This window comes from Osmerus mordax, chromosome 16 (assembly GCF_038355195.1).
Source record: "Osmerus mordax isolate fOsmMor3 chromosome 16, fOsmMor3.pri, whole genome shotgun sequence".
Classification (NCBI taxonomy): domain Eukaryota; kingdom Metazoa; phylum Chordata; class Actinopteri; order Osmeriformes; family Osmeridae; genus Osmerus; species Osmerus mordax.
Genome location: NC_090065.1, coordinates 578343 through 599775, shown reverse-complemented (window position 1 = coordinate 599775; position 21433 = coordinate 578343). Strand labels below are relative to the sequence as shown.

Here is a 21433-nt window from a genome sequence, read left to right as displayed (position 1 = left end):
TGACTCCAGCCGTCACTCCTGTGACTGACTCCAGCCGTCACTCCTGTGACTGACTCCAGCCGTCACTCCTGTGACTGACTCCAGCCGTCACTCCTGTGAAAGTCACAGCCGTCACTCCTGTGACTGACTCCAGCCGTCACTCCTGTGAAAGTCACAGCCGTCACTCCTGTGACTGACTCCAGCCGTCACTCCTGTGAAAGTCACAGCCGTCACTCCTGTGAAAGTCACAGCCGTCACTCCTGTGACTGACTCCAGGCTTCTGTCTCTGTGGGCTGGCTGGGTCCATCTACCACTCAAGACAGGAAGCAGAGGAACACAGGTCAAAGGTTAAACAGCAGAACATGGATCATGTGTTGGGGAAGGCCTGACGGTGTGTCTGAGCTGCTGTAAGTTCATGACCCCAACTTGACCCTTGTTCCTTTAATTATCTCCTTCCTTGATAAACCCTAACCATAGCTGTCTCGTCTCCTCTCCACGTCTTCTCCTCTCCACCTCTCCTCTCCACCTCTTCACCTCTCCTTTCCTCCTCTCCACCTCTTCACCTCTCCTTTCCTCCTTTCCTCCTCTCCACCTCTCCTCCTCTCCACCTCTCCTCTCCACCTCTCCTCTCCACCTCTTCACCTCTCCTTTCCTCCTCTCCACCTCTTCACCTCTCCTTTCCTCCTCTCCACCTCTCATCCTCTCCACCTCTCCTCCTCTCCACCTCCACCTCTCCTCCTCTCCACCTCTCCACCTCTCCTCAGTGTTTATATGATCTGCTGTGGAGGGGAAAAGAACAGTCATACACTGTCATTCCCAGAGCCACCACACAGGGTGCGTTTTAACAGTGGAGGTGAGGGGGGCTGGCGTGTGGGGAGGGGGGATCAAGGACGTGACCCCAACCTAACCCAAACAACCCGTTTGCATGATGGCTTATCCACCCCTCTGGAGAAAGTAAATCAACTTAGTTTTTTTTTGTTTTTGTGGCGGAAGGGTGGCAGGGGTTAATGTTAGAGCAATAGCCCCTCCAAATGTCTGCACGTGCCTAGGGGGGTAGATGGGGGGCTGCAGTGTGTAGGGAAACTCCCTGCAATGTTATACTTTCGTTTTCACATCATATAAATGTTTGCTCTCTTTAGCCACATTTCTAACCCAGCCTCTGTGATCTTCCAAACTTCCTCCTAAAGATGGAGCGCGTGATCCTTGGATTCATGATGGTGCACAGCATCACAGGTAAGAATTATGAACGATAACAGGGGACGATGATTCGTTTTAGCCTAACTAAGAATAACTACGGTAGATTGTGGGGGTGTTTCGTGGCTTATCAGGCGCAGTTTTTTTTACCGACACAGCATCCGCTTTCACCCTGGACCTTTCTCCGCTTAACCCCGTGGCCCGCATCGGTGAACGGTTTGTTCTGGAGTGCAGAGCGACAGGGTGCGCGGCGGCCGTTTCTTTCAGCTGGATATCTTTAAAAGACTTACCGCTCCACAGCAAAATCGAGAACAACGGCTCCGTGTCCCGTCAGATATTCTCCCCAGTTAAGATCGACCTCAAAAGCGCCACAGTTGCCTGTTCAGCCACCTGTGACGACAAGATCTTGTCAAAAAGACGGATTCAAAAAACAACCAAGCTGATTGTGTATTGTAAGTAGGCCTACACTATTTTTTACCAACATTTGTATACTAATCCTACTTTGGATAATAGCCTACTAATTATGATAAGTAGCCTTACTATAGCATAATGTCAAACTTAATCACACTCCATGTAGAGTTAAGGTGAATTTGCTTTTAAGGTGAATTTGTCTATTGTGTTATAGTCGTGCTTACAAACTTGTTCTTAAATTTCAAGTTGATACATGGGTATCGTCTTTAGAAATAGATGTAGGCTACATTAGAAATAAAGAGAAACTTTGTTTTGTTTCTAGCCTTCTTATTTAGTTAGTTTGCATTTCAGACTACGGCGCTCCTGTCTGGAGTTTTGCCACCAGGGTGGTCCGTGTACCTTGTGGCCATTGGTTTTTCTATTTTGCAACCCGTGTTGACAAACGCAAAATAGGGCCGTAATATCGTTTTGTCACTTGAGTAAGTCGAACACACATTTAAGTATAACGGCTTGTTTTTGGTTGTTTTGTTTTATTTTGGAATAACGGAATAACCATATAACACAAATGGTATTACGAGCCATTTACTCGTTTGTTTGATTATTCCATATCCTTTATGCTGGTATCTGCAAAAAATGAAAAATAGCCTCGTAATATCGTTTTGTCCATTTTGGATGTCAGAACCAGATGATGGGGAAAGGCTTGGTTTCCGTTGTTTTGTTTCATTTTGGAATTACGGAATATCCATATAACACAAACGGTATAACGAGCCATTTACTCATTTGTTTGATCGGCCGTATTATGCATACTGGCACAAGTGAAAAAGAGAGAGAGGGGGGTAAAATGTGAAACTATTGGGGGTGTTATTACTTGCGAACACCAGAGGGCAGCAACGACTAGCTTTAAAAAAAATGTTCCTGTGATCTGCAGGCCTACAATCTTGACGACATGGCAGCAGGTTCTTTAGTAGAAGACACACACACCAAACTGAAGGCACATGTTGACCGCGTTTGCTAATTGCTACTTAGTTAATAAATCTTTGATGAACCCAAGTTTCTTTAATATATATGAAGTTTCTTTAATATATATTAGAAACATTACAAGACGGGGCTCCAGTGTGTGTTCAAACAAGGCCAAAAGTGCCAGACGGTATCAATCACACCCGTGCAAGTAACACTCCACGCCCCAACCCTCCCTCCCCCCACCTAAATGACGCTTTCAGTTCTGTTGTACGTCTTAATGAAGTGCATTGAGGCAATCATAGTAAGAAAGTTGAGGTCATGTGGGATACCTTTGCAGTTTACATAGACACACAACTGACAGAGGCACTGTTGTGGATACTTTTTCAAAGTTCTGATCATATTCCAAATTCAACTTCTTCAAAGTCCAAAAACAGTACGGAGCAGCAACGAGAGGGTTCCCAGGAAAATCTGATTTCCCTTTTGTCTGTGCTTCACCTTTTATATCCAACAAATTACACCCCTGAACTTTTAAAACAGATCTATTGGCCTACTACAATTGTAAATATCCTACGACTTCTGCTCCAATTGGGCCTTGATGCAATGCCATTGAATAGTTTCTGCTGTTTCTGCCACGTTTTTGGGGACTAACCAGGGACCAAACCAGTACCTTGTGCCCAGTTCCTCTATTCTGCCCTACTACATGTGTTTTCCAACACCAGTTGCAATCAACCCTGGGTTATAGCCCTTCACCATTGCATGCCATTCATTGTTCACAGGTCACACCCATCAAGTCAAAGTGAAAAGTAACTGTTTCATGTAACTTTTATTCAGTTTGGATTAAATGTAGAGTTAACTTGACCCAAAACATTACATTTAAATCTATTCAATTTTGCAAAAGGCCATTGTAGGGACAATAGAATTGTTGTCCTTGCATCCATCAATGTACAACACGTTTTAGCCTACATCAATGCATTCATACCCTGTGACACACAATTAAAAAATGTCCTTTGAAAGAAAATTTCTGTTCTGCTTGTGACGATTTGTATATCAGCCTACACTTCTGTGCTTAAAGTTAGTATACTATCTTTGGGGGGGGCAACAGTTACATTGGGGCCAGAGGTTCTGTTAGAGGGGCCAGTTACATTAAACATTATTGTTGTCATATAGTTTTCTTCACTGCAGTGCAGGCATTAACATGCAAAAGCAGTGGCACCCCCAGAAATGTTTTATAGGAGTGGCCAGATGGGGCCACTGAAATCCTGGGGTGGCTTTCCAAAATCACAAGTCATAACTGAATTTCAGCAATTGTATTATGCTGTTGTAGTATTTAGGTTAGTTGAAAACATCAGCGGACTGGGGAAGGGTGACAGGATCTGAGTGTGGAGATACGTGGATTTATATGCCGGAATGTTTTATATACAGTACACGGTCATCTTTTGTGCAGGATACAGAGAGAATCAAATATAGAGACTTGTTTAAACAATTGGAAAGCGTGAGAAGGTAAAGAAGTGAGTGGAGAAAAGAGAAGCAGAAAAGTGCAACACCCTCCCATTACCATTATCTGTAATTCACTCTCCTGAGTCTCATCTGTGTTGTATGTCTGCAAACATGCAGTCATTGGACTTGTGTGGGGAGAGTTTGACAAGTGTGATGACTGTATTCCTCCACAGATACCATGGGCTTGGACATGGAGTTGGACCAGTTACTTTTCACTTTGACTTGATGGGTGTGACCTGTGAACAATGAATGGCATGCAATGGTGAAGGGCTATAACCCAGGGTTGATTGCAACTGGTGTTGGAAAACACATGTAGTAGGGCAGAATAGAGGAACTGGGCACAAGGTACTGGTTTGGTCCCTGGTTAGTCCCCAAAAACGTGGCAGAAACAGCAGAAACTATTCAATGGCATTGCATCAAGGCCCAATTGGAGCAGAAGTCGTAGGATATTTACAATTGTAGTAGGCCAATAGATCTGTTTTAAAAGTTCAGGGGTGTAATTTGTTGGATATAAAAGGTGAAGCACAGACAAAAGGGAAATCAGATTTTCCTGGGAGCCCTCTCGTTGCTGCTCCGTACTGTTTTTGGACTTTGAAGAAGTTGAATTTGGAATATGATCAGAACTTTGAAAAAGTATCCACAACAGTGCCTCTGTCAGTTGTGTGTCTATGTAAACTGTAAAGGTATCCCACATGACCTCAACTTTCTTACTATGATTGCCTCAATGCACTTCATTAAGACGTACAACAGAACTGAAAGCGTCATTTAGGTGGGGGGAGGGAGGGTTGGGGCGTGGAGTGTTACTTGCACGGTTGTGATTGATACCGTCTGGCACTTTTGGCCTTGTTTGAACACACACTGGAGCCCCGTCTTGTAATGTTTCTAATATATATTAAAGAAACTTCATATATATTAAAGAAACTTGGGTTCATCAAAGATTTATTAACTAAGTAGCAACTAGCAAACGCGGTCAACATGTGCCTTCAGTTTGGTGTGTGTGTCTTCTACTAAAGAACCTGCTGCCATGTCGTCAAGATTGTAGGCCTGCAGATCACAGGAACATTTTTTTTAAAGCTAGTCGTTGCTGCCCTCTGGTGTTCGCAAGTAATAACACCCCCAATAGTTTCACATTTTTCCCCCTCTCTCTCTTTTTCACTTGTGCCAGTATGCATAATACGGCCGATCAAACAAATGAGTAAATGGCTCGTTATACCGTTTGTGTTATATGGATATTCCGTAATTCCAAAATGAAACAAAACAACGGAAACCAAGCCTTTCCCCATCATCTGGTTCTGACATCCAAAATGGACAAAACGATATTACGAGGCTATTTTTCATTTTTTGCAGATACCAGCATAAAGGATATGGAATAATCAAACAAACGAGTAAATGGCTCGTAATACCATTTGTGTTATATGGATATTCCGTTATTCCAAAATAAAACAAAACAACCAAAAACAAGCCGTTATACTTAAGTGTGTTCGACTTACTAAAGTGACAAAACGATATTACGGCCCTATTTTGCGTTTGTCAACACGGGTTGCAAAATAGAAAAACCAATGACCACAAGGTACACTGACCCAGGGTAAAGGGGGGTTTAGATTTCCAACCGATAGTTGAAAGATAGTCTCGTCTCATTAGCACGCTCTTTAGTCCTCGAGCTCGGGAGTATCCTCAAACCTGGCCATAAATACCGCTGCGTCTGTGTTGTTGTTGTTGTGGTTGACAGCCTTGGAGCAGCCCAAGATATCAGGCACCGGCGACATGGTCGTGGGTCAGGAATCGGTGTTCACGTGCACGGTACCGAAGGTGTTCCCGTCCAACGTTCTGACGGTGCAGTGGCTACTTAACGACCGGGTCGTCAAGGAGGAGGAGTTTTCGACCTCCAAGGCACTGAGTCTGGAAAATATCCAGTCACAGTACGCACACACACCCAGGCAGGAGGAACAGGGACGCGCGCTGACTTGCAAGGCGACGCTGAACCTAACACTGGACCGACCGAAGGACCGGCGGAGCCGCGAGACCAGCGTTGTCATGGCAATGCGATGTGAGTAAACTATAGGTTGGAGCAGCCGGTAAACTCTTAGTTAGGTGGAAGCAGGAGTGCAGATGGGGACCAAGCTGTCAGTAAATGATTCCAACTCAATTAATTATTTTGTGTAATATATATACATATACATATACTGAAGCTGCAATCACGCACCAAAACGTCATGCCCTATTCAAATGTTTTATTTAAACATTTGCTGATCTCAGCAGGATGTAAATGATTACAAATATAACAATGTGTATGAAAACAGAAGTTTAACCCTGTAAGACCCCTTGTTGTAATATTACAACGTCACATTTAGCTCTCCAAAAAACACATTTGCCAAAAAAAATATTTGGAAAGACCACATTTACATGGCCATTGGGTCTTATTGTATTGCCTTGCAAGCCCATTTGATACTAAATGTGTATATAGATCTGGCCATAAGGCCATGAACTCCCTCCACCAGCAAACTTTCCTGGAAGCGTATCTCCTTGTTTCATTTGACTGGATATATCAACATTGAAGTAAGTCAATTCCATGATTTTTTTGGGGGTGATTGTTAGAATATGTAGTTCATGTAAATACTAAGTTATTGTGGAATTCATGCATCACATTTGATTTTCAGCTTGTTTTGTCTTTGTTGTAATTTTACAACGTTGGGTCAAAATGGTAGCTAAAATAGCAAGTGCACTTTGCACACTACATGGAGACATTACACTTCTCGAATGTTCAGATACAGAATAAATACTTATAGAAATATTATGTATTTGATGATTCACACTTTACAAATATGTAATTTGTTACAATTTTCAGTTTAGACCAGATTTGAATAATTCAAAATCAATGTTATTTCTCTGTTAGCAGTGAAATATAGTCAACTGTTTTTTTTTTTAAACAGTTGACTATATATATATATATTTTTTAAAATCTGGACTTTGCTTGTTTGCCCAAACATCTGCTTGTTGCACAAAGCAGATACTGTTTGTGGAATGCTTTTGAGGATGGTTGTTCAGGGACAAGTGTAAATGTTTTGGAATGTGGGGGTTGCATGTATGGTGCATTGTTCAGGGACAGGTGTGAATGTTCTGCAATATGAGAATATAAGAGGTCTGGGGGGTTGTATCTTCCTTTTAGAATGTTAAGTAGAGAGCACATTAGGCTAGTAAGGCAGTATTGTGTGCCTTCAGTGGAATGTATTGCATGAATAGGATTTATTTGCATTGTAATTAGTTGTACTTGAACATACTCAAACTATTATTTCCATTTCAGAATGACACCAGCAAGGAGAGTTTACTTCAGTGTGCATGATGTCATTGATGCTATCCAAAATGGAGAAAGTGATGTTGACATGGAATCAGACACCAGTGATTCGAGTGATGAGGAGGTGGTTGAAAATGTCGAGGAAGTGGAAAAAAAGAATCAGAGACCCACTGATTGTCCAACTGATGATGATGATGATGATGATGGTAAGGACATCGAGCAAACCAACACAAGCCAACCAAACCCCAACATATGCACTGTCAAGTGGTATGACAACAGGGCAGTCACACTTGTGTCATCCTTTGCCGGCATTAATCCTGTGCAAAAGATTCAACGCTGGAACAAAGCCACCAGATCCTACATTGAAGTTGAGAGACCTCATATTGTGGGTGCAGACAACAAATACATGGGGGTGTGGATTTGCTGGACTCATTTGGAGCCAAATACAAGTTCCTCATGAAATTGCACCGCTGGTACAGTTACATCTTCTGGCACACTATTATCATTGCTGTGATCAACGCCTGGCTCCTCTACAAACGGGACGGCAAGACTCTCAATATTCCCAAGACAAAGATGTTGTACAGGAGACTGTTTCAGGCGCAACTAGCTTCCTCTCTCATCCTGACAAACACAGCTGTCAACACACCAAGGAGAGGGCGGCCATCTTCAGCCAGTGGGAGCCCTTTGACATCGATAACTGTGACACCTCAGAGACCTGTGACTGCTCAGAAGAGACCATCCTCAGGTAATGGGGGTCCACCAAATGGGGCACCAGCCAAGAGGGCATGTGAACCACCAACGGATGTGCGCAGGGACATGGTCGAACATTTCCGGTGAAGACAACGAGAGGACGTTGCAGACACTGCATAAAAGGATATTCTAATACGCTCTGCAGAAAGTGCAATCTCCGTCTCTGCTTTTCAGAGTAAAGGAACTGCTTTTGGGTGTTACTATTGCACGTGAACAATGGACCCCGGGGTCTTTGAAGTTTTCATTCTGTTTTGAATCATATTTATCCAGTTTTTTTTTTTTTTTTTTATAAATTCTGATTCTTCAAAATATGACTGTTGGGTGATTATTATTAATGAAATGTACTGTTATAGTGCTATGTAAGCAATCCACACTCCAAATTAGTTGTTTTGTGTATTTATTCTGACAGGTTGAGAGCAAATGCTGAAATTCTGCTCCCAACTAGGCCCAATGTTGCAATATTACAATGTTTCCCTAAAAACTTACATATTTAACATTAACAATTAACATATTTTTCTAAATTAATCCTTCATTATCTGCATCAGAGGACTCCCAGAACATCATCTGACTTACAAAAAAAATGTTTAGACATTGTTTCTATATTTGGGTCTTAGGGATAAACACTTAAACAACAGATTTACCCAAATAAAAATAAGTATAGCCTACATAGCATGAAATGTGAAATGAAATTTACACTTTAAATTAAATATTCGGAATTCCCTCTGCAAGTATGACTTCATTGTAATTTTTTTCCAATAATAAACAAAATTGATTAAAAAAAAAAGAATTCCATCTGCAGCCAAACAAATGTACCCGAAAGAAGCAGACTCAATACGTCCCAAAAACATCTCTCCTACTTTCATTTCACTGAAGATATGGCAATATCCTGTCTGTCCAGTTAGTCAAGTCTGTCTTGGTGAATATGCCCCCCCCCCCCCCACTCACTCACACACAGTGAGTGCCTTCTCTTTCTCCCTCTTATACACTTCATGCTATGGCTGATTCTGCTTGTCTAATTCATCCTCACTATTTCTCTACAGCAACACCAGAACCAACAACAACACCAGAACCAACTGCAACACCAGAACCAACAACAACACAAGTACAAACAACAACACCAGAACCAACAACAACACCAGAACCAACAACAACACCAGAACCAACAACAACACGAGTACAAACAACAACACCAGAACCAACAACAACACCAGAACCAACTGCAACACCAGAACCAACAACAACACAAGTACAAACAACAACACCAGAACCAACACCAACACCAGAACCAACACCAACACCATCAATGCCCGCTGTCCTGCCTGTCGTGTCGGTCCTAGGCTGCTCCATCCCCCTGGTGATGATCGGGGGGATTCTCGCCAGGAACTTCTGGAGATCCAAGACGACCCACAACCTTTCTATTCCCGTCTAGCGGAACACCCCCGCACGGGCAGGATGGTCTCAGCCGGCTGACTGCACTCAAACACTGGGATGCTGGACTAATCTAACTGGTGCCGCCCCAGCCTCGCCGCCCCAGCCTCGCTGCCCCTCCCACACTGGGCTGGTCAGGAGCAGGTTGTTATTCTTCCTGTGTTTTCCCCCAAACAAAGACGGCCTGATTAACAAGCCGCTTCCTCAGATTGAAGTATTTCCTCTGTGGGCACATCTACTGTATATTTAGGATTACATGATGACCGTGCACTGAACTTTAACTTGACTTCAACAGCTGGAGAACACTATAGGCAAAAGTTTAAGTATTTCTCGTCACTGTGTATAGCTCTGGTAGAGAATTTGGATATAATCCTAATTTTAATATAGATATACAGTATATTTCACCTGTTAAATACATAACATTTATGTAGACACATTTAATCAATACAGTACCTTTCTATCAGAAAAATAAAACTGGAGATTGAAGCAACCATCATATTTATTTATTTGAGTTGCAGGAATCAGAGAAGGCAAATCCAGTTCTGTATAACAGGTTGTCGTGGAAACACACCAGCTAGATCTGTGATCAGGACAGTCTGTCACACCCTCCTTCTACCACTAGGGGGCGATGTTTGCCTCCCTGCGATGAGTGGTAACGAGGAGCAGGAAGTCCCAGTCTGTCTTGACAACGGCTCAGTGTGAGAACAGGAAGTGGTCCCACTGTCATCACACTACCGTATAGCCGCGTCACGTGACCCGTTCAGCATCTCAGTTAGCACAGCTCACAGCCCTATGAACGCTGCTGATGGGGGAACTTAGACACCAGCCAATCACAAGTTCAGCAGAGCTGTGTGGAGGACATCTGAGGTGTATTTGATTAAAATGACAGGTGAGCCCTGACGGTGGGTGTATTGGTTTCGTTGCACTGGGCCGTCCAGAGGACCAGAACCTCCAGCTGTTGGTGGACTGGCTGGTGTCTACCCTGCAGCCTCTGAGTGTGTGTGTGTGTGCATCAGGCTCTGCTCTGGTGGTTGGCGTAGCTGGGAAAGCCAAACTGGACCAGCATCATGTTGGAGTACCTGGGAAGAGCAGGGTCAAGTAGACAAGACAGAGAGTATATATTAACACACAGTATCAACAGCATATATAGTATATAAAATTAGATACACAGTAAATTTTATATATAGCAGAAATGGGAAGTAAAGAAGTACAAATACTTAATTACTGTACTTGAGTAGATTTTTCTGGTATCAGTACTTCACTGTACAACGTTTTACTTTCACTCCTTAAATTCTTTACACAAATATCTGTACTTTCTACTTCTTACATTTTCAAACCAGGCTCGTTACTTTAGTTTTAATCTGTATTTGGTGGCATGATCAATATAATTTCTTGTATTCTGGTATTTTTGCATAAATATGATAAGGTCCTGGTCCAGTTACCCTTTACCAGCGTGACACTAAAACATATAGTAGTAATGGCTTCTTTTTACTTCTTTACTTTAACTTGTGAAAAAGTCTAGTCAGCACTTCAACTTTGACCAAAGTCTTTTTAAACAGGCAGGCAGATAGGTGGGCAAGCAGACAGGCAGACAGACAGGCAAACAGACAGACAGACAGGCAGGCGGGCAGACAGACAGGCAGGCGGGCAAACAGACAGGCAGGCAGACATGTGAGCAGGCAGGCAGACAGGCAGACAGGAAAGCGGGCAGACAGGCAGCTACCGGAGGGGCATGGTGCCGTAGATCTGAGCCAGTCTGTTGAGACAGAAGGACCTCTGCAGCAGGTGTTCAGGCCGGTGCCACATCCCCAGGTAGCCGCTGCTGGCCTCCTTCTCCAGGTTCCTCACGTCCACCGGCTTCACCAGCACCCCCGAGGGCCTGGCGCCCCCGGCAACGCCCCCAGCCCCGCCCCCCGCCAGGTGCAGGGCCACCAGGAAGTTGACGGCGATGTCGTCGCAGTTCTGCGTGTCGTCCACCAGGGACAGCACTGCAGCAGGCTGCTGGGGGAACAGACGCAAGTAGCGACCATGGAAGAAGGCTGCACCAATCAGAACCATGGAATACCTGGAGGGGGGAGGGAAGGGAGTTAACACAGAGTTAGGACAGGTGTGTCTATGTGTGTATATGGGTGTGTGTATATTGGTGTGTGTATGGTGTGTACCTGTCTCCTCCTCCTATCTCCGGGTCCTGGAGCTCAAAGCTGCCGTAGCTATAGATCCCGGACGCCGTGGTAACGTGTTTCCGAGGAACGAAGCCCACAATCTGATCAGGGAACCTCTGAGAGGGAGGGGGGCAGGTGAAGACTGGGGGGAGACTAGCCTCAGCCTTCATCCAGTTTCCAGGAGTGAGTATGTGTGTGTGTGTGTGTGTGTGTGTGTGTGTGTACAAGTCCAGGTATGTTGTCTATCTTTCTCCATGTGTGTGTGTCCCCTTACCTTCCAGACTGAGAAGGCAAAGCTGATGTCTGGCAGACTCACCAGGGTGTCATCATCCAGCATCAGGACCGCTGGGGGGAGCAACACTTAATCACACTAACACACAGAGAGAGACACAGAGAGAGAGAGACACAGAGAGATAGAGAGAGACAGAGAGAGAGATAGAGAGAGAGACACACAGAGAGATAGAGAGAGACAGAGAGATAGAGAGAGAGACACAGAGAGAGAGCAGCAGATTCATATTAAACCACACACCATCTGTGTCTATTTCAGCAAACGGCTGCAGTCGGTTGCGCATCAGGTTGGCGCTCTGCTCCTTGAAGAGCACAGGGACAGGGTGCGGGCCCAGCTGCTCCCACAGCGCCCGCGGGCAGCGCTGGCCCACGTTGTTCCACACCACCACCACCCTCCGCAGCCCAGGCACGCCCTGGTAGTGGTTCAGCAGGCGCAGCAGCAGGTCGGTGCGGTTGAAGGTCTGGATGACGGCGGTGAAGCCGGAGCTGGGTCCTGGAGGGCTGGCGGTGCCGGCAGGGGCCCTGCGGAGCAGAGCTCCCACCAGGCCGGGCTCCTGGTGGTTGGCGGGGGGCAGGAGGGCGGTCAGGGCCGCCCCGACCAGCAGCAGCAGGAGGGGGACCAGGAGACACCACCGCCTCAGACCCCGGAGGCCACGCGGGACGATACGACTACAACAACAACATCAGGAGGGTTCAATCCTCTGTCCTGTATGTTTGACGTTTCTCTGCTCGAACACTTGATTCAAACAAAGGGGTTGTTACCCGGTTTCCACAGAGCTTGATAACAACCCATTCATTAGAACCAGGTGTGTTGGAGCAGGGAAACATCTAGAACATGCAGGGCTGGGGGTCCCGAGGACCAGGGCTGAACACTCCTGATCTGCATGTCAGTCTGCTGATGCACGTGCACATGGTGCATGTACAGTACAGCAGAACATCGACGTACAGTATCAAAAGTTTCCATGAATGGGAAAATGTGTCCAAACTTTTGACTGGTACTGTACATGGTTCTAGCAGTGTTTTTGTGGTCCGAGGCAAGGTTTGGTCTGTTTTTACCAGGCACTGTGTAAAGTAACATCTCAGTTACCAGGCACAGTGCAACAATAACACACGGTTTGAGAAAAACTACTTTGTAAACCCTTGGCGCATGCGACATTAGTTCTACTATTGTACACACCATCTAACTTTTGGAAGATTTCACATCACGAACAAGTTTAGAAAATTCTGTACATAAGTAATGATAACTTCAGAAAAGTAGCTCACCTCATATTGTGCTCAAAGTTTCATCGTTTAATGCAACTCTTCCGTCTTCTCCCCTCTCTTTAAGCTTTGTGGATTTACGCAGCCTCAACTGACAAAGTATTTGTAGGCAAATCGCTGCGATTAAAACTACTACCGTAAACCACGACAGACGACTGCTTTACAGCCACTCTTGTCGCAAATTGTGTTTGTTTTACGGCATATAGTGACTACCTGGAAAACAGTCTGGAAATCATGTAGGCGACTTTATGGCGACTAGATCACGGCGGATACATTAAAGAATATATAGTTGTTAAAGAATGGAAAGTGCACAAGGTGCTTGTCCAACCGTCTCTCTCTCTAACGGCCTCGAGATTCCTATACTGGGACTAGGTGAGTATGTCTCAGTGAGACAGCAAACGAAAGTTAAAACGCAGTCTTAAATGTTCTATATGAAACCCTTGTGTTATCTTCGGGTTATTGTGACCCCCCCACGTGTTGTGACCATGTCTATGGTTGTGACAACTTTACCTCATACAAAAATAAAGTGAAGCATTTTCTTTTAACCGTCGGGCTGTCTCACCCCCCACAGCGCAAAGGTTAAAAGAAAATGCTTTTTATTTGTTTTTGTATTGGGTAAAGTTGTCGCAGCACAATGATGGGTCGTTGTGAGTTTTGGGTCATTGTGACCCGAAGGCAGCACAAGGGTTAAGGCTGTAGTAGGCTACAAAAACCGTGAGGTTATTACACGAATCGTGAATAATTAAACGGAGGTTGTGCATGATTAATCTGGTTTGGAAAAATGGTTTACCGACTCATTGTGATGAATGAACTCTCAAACAAAAACAGTAACACTAGCTTCTCTATGTCCTATTTTTCAATTTGAAACAACATTTTCCACCCTGACCCTCAGGGCATCTTTGTAACCGTTTCCAGAGGTGAAACATTTCTGCTTTCCTGCTTCCTCCTCCTCTCCTCCACCTCCTCTTCCTCTCTTCTCCCTCCCGTCCTCTCCCTCCTCTCCTCTTTTTCCCTCCTCTCCTCCACCTCCTCTCCAGGGACGTCTCATCACGGAGGCTACTCCCATGATGCAGTGCTGTACGCTCTGCAGGAGTGTGGCGTTCGTCATGTGGACACGGCTCGTCGCTATGGTTGCGAGGCCCAACTGGGCCAGGCGCTGGCGGAGTGTGGGGTTGCCCGTGAAGACCTGTGGGTCACCACTAAGCTGTGGCCCGGAGACTATGGATACAGGAACGCTAGGCAGGCCTGCCTCGAGTCCTGCTCCCACCTGAGGCTGGACTACCTGGGTAGGGTCAGGGGTCAGGCTGGGGTACCTGGGTGGGGTCAGGGCTGGGGTACCTGGGTAGGGTCAGGGGTGTACAAGGATTACCTGACTAACCTCCCTTCCCCCCTCCAGACCTCTACCTAATGCACTGGCCAGACTGCCAGGCTCCGGGGCAGAGCAACAGGGAGGCGAGGGCAGAGACTTGGAGGGCCCTGGAGGAGCTGTATGCTGAAGGTGAGGCCCTGACCCCTGACCTTTACCCTGACCCCCCACCCTGACCCCAGCCCCCCATCTCCTGTCTCCCCTCAGGGGTGTGCAGGGCTATAGGAGTCAGTAACTTCCTGGAGCGCCACCTGCAGGAGCTGAAGGAGGACTGCAGCATCATGCCCCACGTCAACCAGGTATGGCCGTAACCGTGGTGATAAGACACCTCAGCCAGGTAGAGCTGTATTAACACTGTTATGGCCATTTATCCAACATCAAACTTCAACCTATGTCCTTGTCTAGAGTAGGTGAGTCTGTACACCGCCATCCATCCAAACTCTTAACACCCAACTCCTCTTCTCTCCCCTCCCCCTCTCCCCTCCCTCCCTGCTGGGCTGTAGGTAGAGTACCATCCGTTCCATCAGCCAGAGGAACTGGTGGCGTTCTGCAGGCGTGAGGGTGTGGTGTTCGAGGGCTACTGCCCCCTCGCCAAGGGCCAGGCCCTCAGCCACCCCACCATCCTGCGCCTGGCGCACCAGCATCAGCGCACCCCCGCGCAGATCTGCATCCGCTGGAGCATTCAGGTACCTCCTCCTCAGGGTTAGAGAACCCTGGTCCTCCTCAGGGTTAGAGAACCCTGGTCCTCCTCAGGGTTAGAGAACCCTGGTCCTCCTCAGGGTTAGAGAACCCTGGTCCTCCTCAGGGTTAGAGAACCCTCCTCAGGGTTAGAGAACCCTGGTCCTCCTCAGGGTTAGAGAACCCTCCTCAGGGTTAGAGAACCCTGGTCCTCCTCAGGGTTAGAGAACCCTCCTCAGGGTTAGAGAACCCTGGTCCTCCTCAGGGTTAGAGAACCCTGGTCCTCCTCAGGGTTAGAGAACCCTCCTCAGGTGTAGAGAACCCTGGTCCTCCTCAGGGTTAGAGAACCCTCCTCAGGTGTAGAGAACCCTGGTCCTCCTCAGGGTTAGAGAACCCTGGTCCTCCTCCTGTTCTGCAGTTAGATGCTCCACCATTGGTCCTGTATGTACAGGGTACCGATCAGACAGCCATGGTGGATCACTGCTCTCACTCACTCCCTCCCTCCCTCCCTCTCTCTCCCCCTCTCTTTTTATCTCTCTCTCTCCCTCCCCCCCTCTCTCTCATTCCCTCCCTCTCCCCCTCTCTAGGGTGGTGTGGTCACCATCCCCAAGTCCACCAAGAAGGAGAGGGTTCTGGAGAACAGTCAGGTAAGAGGAGCAGCAGGAAAGCATGTTGCCTGTCCCCCTGTCTCCCCCCCCCCTCCCACCATCATGACCCTGTCTCCCCCCCCCCTCCCCCATCATGACCCTGTCTCCCCCCCCCCCCTCCCCCATCATGACCCTGTCCCCCCCCCCCTCCCCCATCATGACCCTGTCTCCCCCCCCCTCCCACCGTCATGACCCTGTCCCCCCACCCCTCCCCCATCATGACCCTGTCTCCCCCCCCTCCCACCATCATGACCCTGTCTCCCCCCCCCTCCCCCATCATGACCCTGTCTCCCCCCCCCTCCCACCGTCATGACCCTGTCCCCCCCCCCCCTCCCCCATCATGACCCTGTCTCCCCCCCCCTCCCACCATCATGACCCTGTCTCCCCCCCCTCCCCCAGGTGTTTGGGTTCTCTCTGGAGGGGCAGGACATGGCAGAGCTGGGCCTGATGCATGATGGGAGACACGTCAGCTGGGACCCCACGCGTGTGCAGTGACACTAGCTTGTGCAGTAATACAGGTCTAGCATGACTGTCTGTCTTAACCCTGACTGTCTGTCTTAACCCTGACTGTCTGATCAACATCAGCTCCATGTTCTCACTGCTGCATGTTGTAACTGTCCACTGGGGGCGGGCTATACATGTGCTACATACCGATAGGCTGCTGTCATTCAGGGGTTTTCAAAAATCTGCGCTGATTGGTCCCAAGGACTCAAAAGTAGAGAAAAGCTCATGTATGGATGGAGAAAAACGGCAGTTTTGAAAATGTGTTCTGGAGCAGAGGAGAGCATTGAGGGGCAGGGGAGGCAGTAGCAACACGCTACAGTGAGAACACTTTCACTACCTGAATCATTAACACCTGATTCACAGAATGTGCCCTCCCTCCTCTTCCTGCTTGTACACTCCTGAGATATCTGTAGAGCTGCCTGTCTGTCTTTCTGTCTGCAGGTGAGGTGTTCACGTACCTGTGTGTGTGTCTGCAGGTTCTGGACTGGAGTCTGTCTGAGGAAGATGTGGACACCATGAGAACACTGCACTGTGACAGGAAACTGATCCAGCTCACCTACCCCCTCTGGAGAGGATGAACACACACACACACACCTACCCACCCCTCTAGAGAGGATGAACACACACACACACACCTACCCCCTCTGGAGCGGATGAACACATAAAATTACCGCAAATATCGCAATCAATTTATGCAAACATCAACCAATCGTCCATATCCTCATAATCAGTATTGCACAGATGGAGCAGAGGCTCGTTTTCCCACTTTATCGTCTTTATCTCTTAGTCTACGTGACAATTTGGAGATTTATTTTCGAGGCTGAGTCTGCACCGATTGCACTGTTATGAAATTTTAAGTAAACGAATATATTGTGATATATACCGTTACCATCCGTGCTTCAGAATTATACCATGATATACATTTTAGGCCACACTGCCCAGCCCTATCTCACACACACATTGAGTGAACTGTGTAGGAGTTGTGTCATACAAGACATGAGTTAGAAGTGTTGCTGCTATCTTCACCCAAGTGCCTCAAAATAACCAGCCTCCTAAATCACTACACCATCCTTAGTTACCATGACTAAAACTACAGGAAATGACATGTTAATGTCAAAGTATAAAGAGCCAATAAACCTATATGAGGGAGTCAGGTGGTTGAGCGGTGAGGGAATCGGGCTAGTAATCCGAAGGTTGCCAGTTCGATTCCCGGTCATGCCAACTGACGTTGTGTCCTTGGGCAAGGCACTTCACCCTACTTGCCTCGGGGGAATGTCCCTTCACTTACTGTAAGTCGCTCTGGATAAAAGCGTCTGCTAAATGACTAAATGTAAATGTAAATATGAAGAGGGTGGTGGTAACCATAGTAATATTGGACCTGTAGCACTACATAAGCTACCTTAGTTACAACAGTTAACAAGTGTTATGTTTACGTTTGACTTCAGCTGAATAAACGTTTATCAGAGTGTGTGTGTATGTTGTTCATCAACACCAGGTGCTGAGTCACAGCAACAGTCCTGGGCTCACTGAAGCAGGGTGCCAGGGAGAGAGAGGCTCACTGAAGCAGGGTGCCAGGGAGAGAGAGAGGCTCACTGAAGCAGGGTGCCAGGGAGAGAGAGGCTCACTGAAGCAGGGTGCCAGGGAGAGAGAGGCTCACTGAAGCAGGGTGCCAGGGAGAGAGAGGCTCACTGAAGCAGGGTGCCAGGGAGAGAGAGGCTCACTGAAGCAGGGTGCCAGGGAGAGAGAGGCTCACTGAAGCAGGGTGCCAGGGAGAGAGAGGCTCACTGAAGCAGGGTGCCAGGGAGAGAGAGGCTCACTGAAGCAGGGTGCCAGGGAGAGAGAGAGGCTCACTGAAGCAGGGTGCCAGGGAGAGAGAGGCTCACTGAAGCAGGGTGCCAGGGAGAGAGAGAGGCTCACTGAAGCAGGGTGCCAGGGAGAGAGAGAGGCTCACTGAAGCAGGGTGCCAGGGAGAGAGAGGCTCACTCTGAAGCAGGGTGCCAGGGAGAGAGAGAGGCTCACTGAAGCAGGGTGCCAGGGAGAGAGAGGCTCACTGAAGCAGGGTGCCAGGGAGAGAGAGAGGCTCACTGAAGCAGGGTGCCAGGGAGAGAGAGAGGCTCACTGAAGCAGGGTGCCAGGGAGAGAGAGGCTCACTCTGAAGCAGGGTGCCAGGGAGAGAGAGAGGCTCACTGAAGCAGGGTGCCAGGGAGAGAGAGGCTCACTCTGAAGCAGGGTGCCAGGGAGAGAGAGAGGCTCACTGAAGCAGGGTGCCAGGGAGAGAGAGAGGCTCACTGAAGCAGGGTGCCAGGGAGAGAGAGAGGCTCACTGAAGCAGGGTGCCAGGGAGAGAGAGGCTCACTCTGAAGCAGGGTGCCAGGGAGAGAGAGAGGCTCACTGAAGCAGGGTGCCAGGGAGAGAGAGAGGCTCACTGAAGCAGGGTGCCAGGGAGAGAGAGGCTCACTGAAGCAGGGTGCCAGGGAGAGAGAGAGGCTCACTGAAGCAGGGTGCCAGGGAGAGAGAGAGGCTCACTGAAGCAGGGTGCCAGGGAGAGAGAGAGGCTCACTGAAGCAGGGTGCCAGGGAGAGAGGCTCACTCTGAAGCAGGGTGCCAGGGAGAGAGAGGCTCACTGAAGCAGGGTGCCAGGGAGAGAGAGGCTCACTGAAGCAGGGTGCCAGGGAGAGAGAGAGGCTCACTGAAGCAGGGTGCCAGGGAGAGAGAGAGGCTCACTGAAGCAGGGTGCCAGGGAGAGAGAGAGGCTCACTGAAGCAGGGTGCCAGGGAGAGAGAGGCTCACTGAAGCAGGGTGCCAGGGAGAGAGAGAGGCTCACTGAAGCAGGGTGCCAGGGAGAGAGAGAGGCTCACTGAAGCAGGGTGCCAGGGAGAGAGAGGCTCACTCTGAAGCAGGGTGCCAGGGAGAGAGAGGCTCACTGAAGCAGGGTGCCAGGGAGAGAGAGGCTCACTGAAGCAGGGTGCCAGGGAGAGAGAGAGGCTCACTGAAGCAGGGTGCCAGGGAGAGAGAGAGGCTCACTGAAGCAGGGTGCCAGGGAGAGAGAGAGGCTCACTGAAGCAGGGTGCCAGGGAGAGAGAGGCTCACTCTGAAGCAGGGTGCCAGGGAGAGAGAGGCTCACTGACGCAGGGTGCCAGGGAGAGAGAGGCTCACTGAAGCAGGGTGCCAGGGAGAGAGAGGCTCACTGAAGCAGGGTGCCAGGGAGAGAGGCTCACTGAAGCAGGGTGCCAGGGAGAGAGAGGCTCACTGAAGCAGGGTGCCAGGGAGAGAGAGGCTCACTGAAGCAGGGTGCCAGGGAGAGAGAGAGGCTCACTGAAGCAGGGTGCCAGGGAGAGAGAGAGGCTCACTGAAGCAGGGTGCCAGGGAGAGAGAGGCTCACTGAAGCAGGGTGCCAGGGAGAGAGAGAGGCTCACTGAAGCAGGGTGCCAGGGAGAGAGGCTCACTGAAGCAGGGTGCCAGGGAGAGAGAGAGGCTCACTGAAGCAGGGTGCCAGGGAGAGAGAGAGGCTCACTGAAGCAGGGTGCCAGGGAGAGAGAGAGGCTCACTGAAGCAGGGTGCCAGGGAGAGAGAGGCTCACTGAAGCAGGGTGCCAGGGAGAGAGAGGCTCACTCTGAAGCAGGGTGCCAGGGAGAGAGAGAGGCTCACTGAAGCAGGGTGCCAGGGAGAGAGAGGCTCACTGAAGCAGGGTGCCAGGGAGAGAGAGGCTCACTGAAGCAGGGTGCCAGGGAGAGAGAGAGGCTCACTGAAGCAGGGTGCCAGGGAGAGAGAGAGGCTCACTGAAGCAGGGTGCCAGGGAGAGAGAGGCTCACTGAAGCAGGGTGCCAGGGAGAGAGGCTCACTGACGCAGGGTGCCAGGGAGAGAGAGGCTCACTGAAGCAGGGTGCCAGGGAGAGAGAGAGGCTCACTGAAGCAGGGTGCCAGGGAGAGAGAGAGGCTCACTGAAGCAGGGTGCCAGGGAGAGAGAGAGGCTCACTGAAGCAGGGTGCCAGGGAGAGAGAGGCTCACTGAAGCAGGGTGCCAGGGAGAGAGAGGCTCACTGAAGCAGGGTGCCAGGGAGAGAGAGGCTCACTGAAGCAGGGTGCCAGGGAGAGAGAGAGGCTCACTGAAGCAGGGTGCCAGGGAGAGAGAGAGGCTCACTGAAGCAGGGTGCCAGGGAGAGAGAGAGGCTCACTGAAGCAGGGTGCCAGGGAGAGAGAGGCTCACTGAAGCAGGGTGCCAGGGAGAGAGAGGCTCACTGAAGCAGGGTGCCAGGGAGAGAGAGAGGCTCACTGAAGCAGGGTGCCAGGGAGAGAGAGGCTCACTGAAGCAGGGTGCCAGGGAGAGAGAGGCTCACTGAAGCAGGGTGCCAGGGAGAGAGAGAGGCTCACTGAAGCAGGGTGCCAGGGAGAGAGAGGCTCACTGAAGCAGGGTGCCAGGGAGAGAGAGGCTCACTGAAGCAGGGTGCCAGGGAGAGAGAGGCTCACTGAAGCAGGGTGCCAGGGAGAGAGAGGCTCACTGAAGCAGGGTGCCAGGGAGAGAGAGGCTCACTGAAGCAGGGTGCCAGGGAGAGAGAGGCTCACTGAAGCAGGGTGCCAGGGAGAGAGAGGCTCACTGAAGCAGGGTGCCAGGGAGAGAGGCTCACTGAAGCAGGGTGCCAGGGAGAGAGAGGCTCACTGAAGCAGGGTGCCAGGGAGAGAGAGGCTCACTGAAGCAGGGTGCCAGGGAGAGAGAGAGGCTCACTGAAGCAGGGTGCCAGGGAGAGAGAGAGGCTCACTGAAGCAGGGTGCCAGGGAGAGAGAGGCTCACTGAAGCAGGGTGCCAGGGAGAGAGAGAGGCTCACTGAAGCAGGGTGCCAGGGAGAGAGAGGCTCACTGAAGCAGGGTGCCAGGGAGAGAGAGAGGCTCACTGAAGCAGGGTGCCAGGGAGAGAGAGAGGCTCACTGAAGCAGGGTGCCAGGGAGGGAGAGAGGCTCACTGAAGCAGGGTGCCAGGGAGAGAGAGGCTCACTGAAGCAGGGTGCCAGGGAGAGAGAGGCTCA

General features: G+C 49.3%; 3 protein-coding genes across 12 annotated transcripts; 2 read left to right on the top strand and 1 right to left on the bottom strand.

The window, feature by feature from the left end:
* Window positions 1-271: 271 nt before the first annotated feature.
* On the top strand, window positions 272-9991 carry vcam1a (vascular cell adhesion molecule 1a). 7 transcript variants are annotated; one of them, XM_067253060.1, is made up of 7 exons: window positions 272-386; window positions 1167-1212; window positions 1332-1625; window positions 5771-6088; window positions 6505-6596; window positions 7342-7538; window positions 9123-9253. In XM_067253060.1, exons 2-5 carry the CDS (start codon window positions 1167-1169, stop codon window positions 6522-6524), a joined length of 678 nt encoding a protein of 225 aa, XP_067109161.1. In that variant the 5' UTR covers window positions 272-386; the 3' UTR covers window positions 6525-6596; window positions 7342-7538; window positions 9123-9253. The 7 variants fall into 7 exon arrangements, with proteins under 7 accessions (XP_067109161.1, XP_067109162.1, XP_067109158.1 ...); XM_067253061.1 differs by lacking the exon at window positions 9123-9253 and adding an exon at window positions 7967-8120; XM_067253057.1 differs by lacking the exons at window positions 6505-6596; window positions 7342-7538 and adding an exon at window positions 744-832 and having other exon boundaries at window positions 9123-9991.
* A 7-nt stretch (window positions 9992-9998) lies between these two features.
* Window positions 9999-13288, bottom strand: extl2 (exostosin-like glycosyltransferase 2). Its single transcript, XM_067253063.1, has 6 exons — window positions 13224-13288; window positions 12202-12629; window positions 11947-12017; window positions 11673-11788; window positions 11234-11575; window positions 9999-10589 (listed from the first exon to the last, which is right to left on the bottom strand). The coding sequence occupies exons 1-6, from the start codon at window positions 13226-13228 to the stop codon at window positions 10523-10525; spliced, it is 1029 nt and encodes a 342-aa protein (XP_067109164.1). The 5' UTR covers window positions 13229-13288; the 3' UTR covers window positions 9999-10522.
* Window positions 12543-17881, top strand: zgc:110366 (uncharacterized protein LOC550476 homolog). 4 transcript variants are annotated; one of them, XM_067253067.1, is made up of 8 exons: window positions 12543-13592; window positions 14258-14506; window positions 14617-14718; window positions 14794-14885; window positions 15090-15272; window positions 15852-15911; window positions 16892-16971; window positions 17051-17881. In XM_067253067.1, the coding sequence occupies exons 1-8, from the start codon at window positions 13520-13522 to the stop codon at window positions 17070-17072; spliced, it is 861 nt and encodes a 286-aa protein (XP_067109168.1). In that variant the 5' UTR covers window positions 12543-13519; the 3' UTR covers window positions 17073-17881. The 4 variants fall into 4 exon arrangements, with proteins under 4 accessions (XP_067109168.1, XP_067109166.1, XP_067109169.1 ...); XM_067253065.1 differs by having other exon boundaries at window positions 16892-17005; XM_067253068.1 differs by adding an exon at window positions 16311-16429 and having other exon boundaries at window positions 16892-17881.
* Window positions 17882-21433: the final 3552 nt, after the last annotated feature.